General features: G+C 36.4%; 1 protein-coding gene across 1 annotated transcript; it reads left to right on the top strand.

Annotated features, from left to right (window-relative positions):
• The first annotated feature begins 618 nt into the window (after window positions 1-618).
• Window positions 619-8,378, top strand: LOC119191151 (indole-3-acetaldehyde oxidase-like). The gene is made up of 14 exons (XM_037445039.1): window positions 619-636; window positions 1,123-1,283; window positions 1,929-2,082; window positions 3,399-3,566; window positions 3,859-3,916; window positions 4,158-4,378; window positions 4,671-4,773; window positions 5,151-5,278; window positions 5,542-5,829; window positions 6,207-6,362; window positions 6,697-6,819; window positions 6,927-7,202; window positions 7,574-7,794; window positions 8,049-8,378. The coding sequence occupies exons 1-14, from the start codon at window positions 619-621 to the stop codon at window positions 8,257-8,259; spliced, it is 2,286 nt and encodes a 761-aa protein (XP_037300936.1). The 3' UTR covers window positions 8,260-8,378.
• The last annotated feature ends 114 nt before the right edge of the window (window positions 8,379-8,492 follow it).

Genomic DNA, 8,492 nt, shown 5'->3' with positions numbered 1-8,492 from the left:
GTAAGAATTAAACGAGCTGATGAACAGATTTGAATGAAGTTTGGCATATTCCGAAAAATGTGATGTTTTAGAAAAGAAAACTGAACTTGGAATAAACATTATTAGATTTTAATACTTGACTAATTATTGAAATTAAATGAGTTTTCGGATTTTATCGCCTTTTTGTTATAATTTTCTCTCGACGTTTCGAGAACTTTTCAGCTCTTGGTTAATAATTCTTGGTGTAATTATTATTTACGGTCAAACGACACGAATAATCAAGGTGAATATCCGGCCCTTCATTTATTACATAAAAACACTTTCGAATTTAACAACCTATTCTTGCTAATAGTAATTAACGAACTGATGTATTAAATTATATTTTTTTTTAATTTTGTGAACTCGTTAATATTACAGAATATTAAAAAAAACAGTAATCAACCGATAATTTGACCACTATTGAATTTGCATTCAGTATTATTTGTATCAAGATTTCGTGTTATGCTAATTTGTTTTTTCGATTCGATTGTAAATCGGAATTCTGTTATAATTAAATCTTGTCAAATAATTTATTTTTTTTATATAATTCGTTTACTGTATAAATAACTTAAGGGTCATTGTTTCAAAAAAACGGGTATCATGGTAAATCACAACAAGGTATTTTATTAATGTTCTTTGTTTGCAAGATGCCATTTGGGTTGATACAATCGCAAGATCAAGTTTGGATGCAAGCATTGTCTAAGCGTTGTCGTGTTTTGATTTTGAAGATATAGTTACTATCATATGTTATAACTAAATACATACATATAATGTAGCACTAGACATTACTCCTTTTTTATGTACAATAATTATCACTTCACTTACCACCTGGTGTTTTAAGTCAGTTTATAAAATAATAATAATAGCAGCCTTTTATATAATGTACATTATTCAGCACTGATCTCTACAACTAAAAAAGTTAGGAAGAAGTCTCATTATATTAGTCCCATTATTAGGTAGGCAGGCCTTGCTGTGCCTCTGGCATTGCAAAGTCCATGAGCGGTGGATGCTCCTTTCCACCAAGCGGACCGCTTGCTGGTTTGCCTATTAAGGCAATAAAAAAAAACTTGGTAGACTTTAACAGAAAATATTACTTCATTCCAGTGCCTCGTCCACGTCTTGTCATGTCACGAATGGGACATCACAACAGTGGAAGGAGTAGGGAACCGCAGGGACGGCTACCATTCGATACAGCACCGACTAGCCGCCTTCAACGGGACTCAGTGCGGCTACTGTACCAGCGGATGGGTGATGAATATGTATAGGTTAGTAAAAAAAAATTACTTCGATTTTTATAAGATTGTCTCCAGTATGTAAAGAACTTTAGGCTAGACGACCCTGACTATAGTGTTTACTCAGATTTCTATAACATTGTCTCCAGTATACGATTTGGTTTATTGTACACCACATCGCACACCGCCAGGCATCGGTATATGGAAGCATTGTTCTGTTCCGATTTTATATTGCGTTTGGTATAGATACCAAGCATTGTGCCATATTGCCCAGCGTGTAGATCAACTTCATGTGAATTTACTTTCATGTTGGCAAAATTGACTTCCGTCAACGATGGAAATCAATTTTGCCAAAAATGGAAAAGTGATGTTTGGGTTTTTCTGCTCAGTATCTGCCCAGAGTCTGGAATTTGTGCCCGATATGGCGATAGGCTCGCCCCCTATCACATCATGGGACGGAACAAATTTGGCGAAAAGTGGGTGCCCTAGTCGCGCCTCTGCATACCCCTTCGGGGACAAATGCGTGATGTTATGTATGTATGTATGTATATGTCAACGATGGAGCCACAACCTTAAAATTGAATTGAACTTCACGTGGAATTATAAAAAAAATGTTCTGTCTGTTTCTAGCAGTATAGGCAGTAATTTAGTTGAATGTAAAGTCTACGTTCTTTACAGTTTATACAAAAACGCAACGAAGAAACTAACGACACAGGAAGTGGAGAACTCATTCGGAGGCATTATGTGTAGATGTACTGGGTACAGACCTATTCTAGACGCCTTTAAGAGCTTTGCAAATGATGCTGATCCATCTCTGAAGAACAAAATACAAGTAATATTCGAAATCATTCGATTTCTAGCTAACTTTAATTTTATGGCTGCACAACAGTAAACTTTTGTTTAAATACTTATCAAAGGTTGTAAAAATAAAGACGTGAGAATTGTAGGATACCAAGATATTCTTTAATCAGTCAAATTTCAATATCAAAATGTAACCATTTCTCTCTTTTATTCTTCATTCATTTTTATTCTTCTAACAGAATCCGTGAGTCACTATTCCACTAGTTGAAGGTTCCAGTTGAAAACCAGCGCCAGGCACACCTTGCTCGGCATTTAGTGCTGAACTGGAACCTTTTCGGCAGTATCATGGGATGCACGTTGCCCGAACCCACTACAAATCTTCTTCTTTTTTTGTACCTTGTTATAAATGGTTGTATGCGTCCCAGTATATTGTGCGAATAAATGATTCTTTCTTTCTAACCTAGTTGATGGCGAGTATTGACACATTAAACTTACAGAATTAGGTCAGGCATCGCACAGACTCTGTCAGTTGATGTTGATTAGTTTCATGGTAGCGTAGTGTTTCTTAGTAACAAGTTGACGGCATCTCTTCGATGCTTTAGAATCAACATAAATATTATTCTTCTTATCTAATAGTCTGAGTATTGTGGAACAACTGCTAAAAGTCATAATAAAGCATATGATAATGAAAGATAAGTAATGTTAACAACCGATTTTGAAATGTACGTTGGTTAGTATAACAATTAAAGAGTAAACAAATTATCTACAGTTTAAAATTTCGAAACAAATATAACAAAGGTTATAGTGATGAACTATATAACTAATATACTATTATAGTAGATAACGCTGAAGTTAAAACCTAAACAGTGTTTATTCAAAAATCAGTCTTACATCGTCGATATTAGTTATGAAGAGTTATCGATAGTACGAAACTAAGTGCATTCGAAAGATGTTAGGCAAAAATAAACTTAATATGAGGTACCAACAACTCTATAGATACATAATATTATCTAAGCGATAAGATACCAATCCAATACCAAGCTCATGTGATATGACTATTGATTTTATAGAAAAAAAACATTTTTTAATGACGAGACGACCTTGCCTTTCTTCTGATGGTAAGCGATACGACCGTCCATAAACCGCAGAAACACCATCCTATATATACCATATTCCTATATATATTCCGGAGGACTCTCACATGTGAAAGAGACCTACCACCAGTATGCAAATTAACCAAAGAAAGAAATTTCACAAAACTGTAACAACCGAAGCCAAATGAAATACCTGGTGATTTCTTATCTTCCACACATAATCAAACTATTTAAGACGTATTTATATTTTTAGGACTTAGAAGATCTGGGACGTATTAAATGCGCCAGAAAATGCAGTCGCAAATGTAGCGAGTCTGATGATGAGTGGTGTATGATAGAGAACGCCCCTCAGAGGCTGATAAGCTTGGAAACTACGGGAGGACGGTGGTACAAAGCGTACACAGTTCAAGATGTTTTTCAGGTTAGTTGAATGCAAATTGATCTTGGAAACTTGTTAGTCAAATGATTCTAAGCAATTTTGTCTAAATGAATATTACAGTATTGTCTATTTTGGTCGCAGTATTGTCCATCTGGAAGTCATTGATAAATTATTCGCAGTATTTCGTAATTTGAAGTTTTGGGTTTCTGCAGGGGCACTAGGCCCACGTTGCTTTTAACGTCACATAGTAGACTTACGTCTCGCATTATATTAAAAAGAAATTCATAGTGTTTTGATAAATGGCTTTTATTAGTCTGAATTGTTAAACTTTCAGATTTTAAGGCGGGATGGTTCCAATAACTACAGCCTGGTAGCTGGTAACACAGGACAAGGTATACAACTTGTACAATTTAGTTAAAATTTAAAGATTGATATAAGTGGTTGAAGATAGAAATTTAGCTGTAGTATTAAAGGACCTTAGAGACCGAGCAGTATCCTTATCCCAATGTAGGGGTCCTGCAAATCCCTTGAGTGAGGATACTGATATCACAAAAATCAAACAAGTATCCATAGTTAATTAATATGATAAGATAACAGATTTTAAATAATCAAATTAACTTCTCATTATTCCAGGAGTATATCCAGTTTTAAACGAGCCAAAGATCTTTATAGATATATCGTCAATAGAGACTCTGAAGAATTCGTTCTCGGATGCGAATCTGGTGATCGGAGCTGGTATGTCGCTTACAGAGGTGATGAAGCTCTTCCGAAGATGCACTAGCAGCGAGGAGTTCCAATACCTTGACATGTTTTATAAGCACTTGGATTTGGTTGCGCATGTGCCAGTTCGAAACGTAAGCATACCTATAGTATTTTAATACGCTAGTGACATTATGACCACAAAAACAATTACCTATGAAGTTTGAGGCCTGCGCCTCGTCTTAGATTTGTACTTTTATACGTTTGCACCCATAAAATAAAACACGATGATCTGGTTTAGGACCACATATCTCTGCAACTAATAATAAATATCCAAAAATTTTCATAAACTTTTGCTTTTATATTAGAATCGTTGTTTTTCGTCTAATACAATAAAATATTAGTTCCCTTTTCTCATGGATGATTTGTTTTGTATCTTATTTGCAGATCGGCACCTTGGGTGGCAATATAGCTATGAAGAATAAATACCATGAGTTCCCTTCGGACGTGTTTCTATTGCTGCGAACAGTTGATGCCACTGTTACTTTAAGTACATATCTACAATTACTTTAATTAGAGCATGTATATCAATAAATCTAATCAAATTCATTAAACGTGAGTAGGCGTTAAACTCTTCGCACAAACGCTGTCAAGTTCTTGGATTTGGGTCCTTGTTTTATATACTATATTCATATGCCATTGACCTATGACAATACAGTCAATTTATGACAAATGCTAAAGCACCTATCAGTTTCGTAATAGTGTCACAGTGTAGTTGTTATTCAGCAACTTTTTGAAAGCGTCTGCGCGCCGCCTTAAAAGTTGATTCGTCAGCCCTATCTTGGCGGCCCATCGTTTCCTTCACTAGAATACCGGTGTTAGGAATATTTAATAATTTATAAGATTGCCATTCATCATCATTTGCAGTGAATAGGGATTTAAAGAAATTCGAGTTGAGAATGCGAGATTTCCTAAACACTGACCTTCGGGATAAACTAATTGTAGACGTGAAGTTACCTCCACTCGCTGCCAACAACTTAATTAGGACCTATAAGGTAAACTTCAATTATAATTTAACAAATTATTTTTTCAAGAAAAGATAACTCTAGCGTTTTAGGCTCGTCCCTCCCAATACTTTGCGAAGACCATCCTGTATAATATGATTTCTTATGGTAATTTAAAAACCGAGATTAATTCCGAAAACTAGTTTTATTTAGACACCCTGTATAGTAATGAGCACATAGGTGATTTTATTTTCTTTGACCGATGTTTGAATGATCATTAATGAATATGTGAATTGATAATAATCTTATTGCAGATCATGCCTCGCGCCCAAAACGCACATGCTATAGTCAACGCCGGCTTCTTATTCAAAGTAGATGCAAACCAAAATGTCCTATCTGCGAATATAGTTTACGGCAACATTAGTTCTACTTTCATCAACGCTAAGAATACAGAGAGTTCTCTATATCGTTCTTCGCTGTTTTGTAACGAAACTCTAAACAAAGCTTTAAGGAAACTGGACGAAGAGATAACACCGGTAGATGTCCCTCCCGAGCCATCGCCGTCATGTAGGAAAAGCATTGCTTTGGGATTGTTTTATAAGGTGAGAAAATAAAAGTATTATAATGTTTGAAAGGTTTAAATTCTTCACTTACTGATTCGACTCTGTTACAAACAATTGCCGTCAAGAAGCAGCTCTTATTGCATTTTTTACTAAAGTCTGGTACGGGCAGAGGCAGTCTTCCATTTACTGTTTTATTTATTTTATCAGCTAAATCATTAAGTGTTATTTCTTGTTAACAAAGTTATTTTGATATGATTTGTCGTCTATGCCTGTCTATTCTAGGCTCAGTCTATATCGGAAATTTTCGCCTTAACAGGGTTAAGAAGTCTTGGAATATGGATTTCTATAAAAGTGTAGATTAGAAATCCTAAACCTCTGAAGTTGGTTTATTCTGTTACTAATAATTTTATTTCCAGGCCATTCTATCTTTAGCTCCATCAGTAAATCCTCGGTACAAATCTGGCGGTACGAACCTGGAGCGCGCCGTGTCACAGGGCACGCAAGTGTACGACACAGATAAATCTCTGTGGCCCTTGAACGAACCAGTGCCGAAGATTGAAGCTCTTAAACAGGTTGGCGATGAATTTAATTTACAAAAAATATATCGTCTGGATTTCCTAAAATCCCATAAGCTAGATGAAGATATATTTCAAAGACCAAATGATTATCGCTAATTGTGCAAAAATATCGCTATACAAAAGTTACGTTTTAGTAAATAACAATAAACATTGTTTTTTAATCAATAAGGGACGAAAAGATCGTTTACCGGAAGATGGTAGACCTTATACAACTATTCGTCACTTTAATTATGGATGTTTTACAGATACAACAATCCAAAGACTTTTTTACATGAACTATCGCTTATTATACTAACTTCAGTAAAAACATAATGTGCTATGATTTTAGTGTTCCGGTGAAGTGAAGTACGCATGTGATGTGCCCGTGGAACCGCGAGGAGTACACGCAGCCTTCGTACTGTCTACCATTTCTTTGGGAGAAATAGAGAGTTTCGATGCAACGGATGCTTTGGTATGAATTAAACCTTACGTAGTAAATACCGTAGACATATATTATGATGAAACCATTGATATTTCATATGTAGTTAAATAATAAGTATATAAACCATTTTCCACCAGAACACTCCAGGAGTCATAGCATTCTATACTGCAAAAGACATACCGGGTAAAAACACATTCACACCGCTCGACGTTCCCTGGCAAATAGTCAATGAAGAAATACTCGCCTCCAAAAAGATAAGTTATTATGGACAACCCATCGGTGTAATTGCGGCCACATCGCATCGGTTGGCTCTTGCGGCAGCAGAGTTGGTGAAGGTCAGATACATTCAGTCGAAAGCGAAGCCTGTTTTGACAGTTAGAGAGGCTTTGGTTGCGCCGGACAAAGATAAGCGGGTAAGTTGACATAAAGATATACAAAATAGTAAAAATTGCCAGCAACATGAATGGTTCTTGTTGACCGATTCGGTATAAATTCTTAAAAAAACAGACGTAGAGGGTAATTTGACTCATGAGGATAAAAAAAAATTGCCTGCGTGGAATGACCTTCTCAATTCGGTAGGTGCTAGATCTTCACAAAAATTTTGTATTAGAAACGTTATAGTCCCAATAAACCCCTTCTCCTGTCTCAATTTCTCCCGATCAGACTACTTAACTAGCTAGCTTATTTTGTCCTACTGAGACAAGAAGCTCGACTAGTAAACCTTAACATTAACTCAGGCAAAATAAGCTCTATATTCATAAAAATAACAATATTATTCGTTCAGATCCGTCAAGAAGCAGCAATCATTCCACAACGCAGAGGCACAGATATTACGCACGTGATCAAGGGCAGTTTCACGGTGCCTTCCCAGTACCACTTCATGATGGAGACGCAGTGCTGCACCGTCAGCTATTCCTCCACCGCGCTGGTGGTCAGAGCCGCTACGCAGTGGATGGACATCGTCAACGTGGCTGTAGCACAGGCCTTGGATATTGATGAAAATAAGTAAGTTCGTAGCATCTAATAATAATTGTTTTCCAGGCGTTAGTGGTGGGTAAATGCAAGTTGATACATCCTGTACCCGACTAAGTATCGTAAAGAACTGGCCATAGCATCTCATTTAGACGAGCTATCTTCTGAGGATTTTATAATGTCAATTTTGCTCCTAAAAACAGTTTGATTCTGCGATCGTCGACGTTGAAAAATTTTATTCAATTTTATGACCAATTTATTATAGGTATATTATTTTATTCTTGTAGTGTGACCGTGGTAGTGCCACGGTTAGGGGGCGGTTACGGTGGGAAAGCATCCCGCTCGTCGTTAATAGCGTGCGCGTGCGCACTAGTTGCGCATAAACTAAATCGCAGCGCGACCCTCGTCTTGCCGCTGACACACAATATGACGGCGATCGGCACCAGGCAACAGTGCGAGTGCGATTATGAAGTAAATCTCCTCTCATTAATAAGATAGTTAAATAAATTATTTCTTATCCTCCCTCGAGACAAGTATTAATTTCTTATTTTCATTATGTCATCACGCTGAAGTTGTTACATATCCTCATGCATTCCAAGGATGACATGAACTGTTTAACGCCATAGTTACCAACTAGCAACCCTTCAATTGAATACTAAATTATTTATCGAAAGCTAGTTGCGGCGCGAACCATAAGATAGTTTCTCCACTATACTCTATAAAATATCTTT

Source organism: Manduca sexta, unplaced genomic scaffold (genome assembly GCF_014839805.1).
Source record: "Manduca sexta isolate Smith_Timp_Sample1 unplaced genomic scaffold, JHU_Msex_v1.0 HiC_scaffold_1116, whole genome shotgun sequence".
Taxonomy (NCBI): domain Eukaryota; kingdom Metazoa; phylum Arthropoda; class Insecta; order Lepidoptera; family Sphingidae; genus Manduca; species Manduca sexta.
Note: the sequence above shows the minus strand (reverse complement) of the source record. Positions and strands in the feature narration are given on the sequence as shown.

What these genes read in the sequence shown, in the direction of transcription:
- LOC119191151 (XM_037445039.1), top strand. An exon ending in AGCTGGTAACACAGGACAAG is followed by an intron (nt 3,917 to 4,157) that starts GTATACAACTTG and finishes TCATTATTCCAG; the next exon opens with GAGTATATCCAGTTTTAAAC. An exon ending in CGCCGGACAAAGATAAGCGG is followed by an intron (nt 7,203 to 7,573) that starts GTAAGTTGACAT and finishes TTATTCGTTCAG; the next exon opens with ATCCGTCAAGAAGCAGCAAT.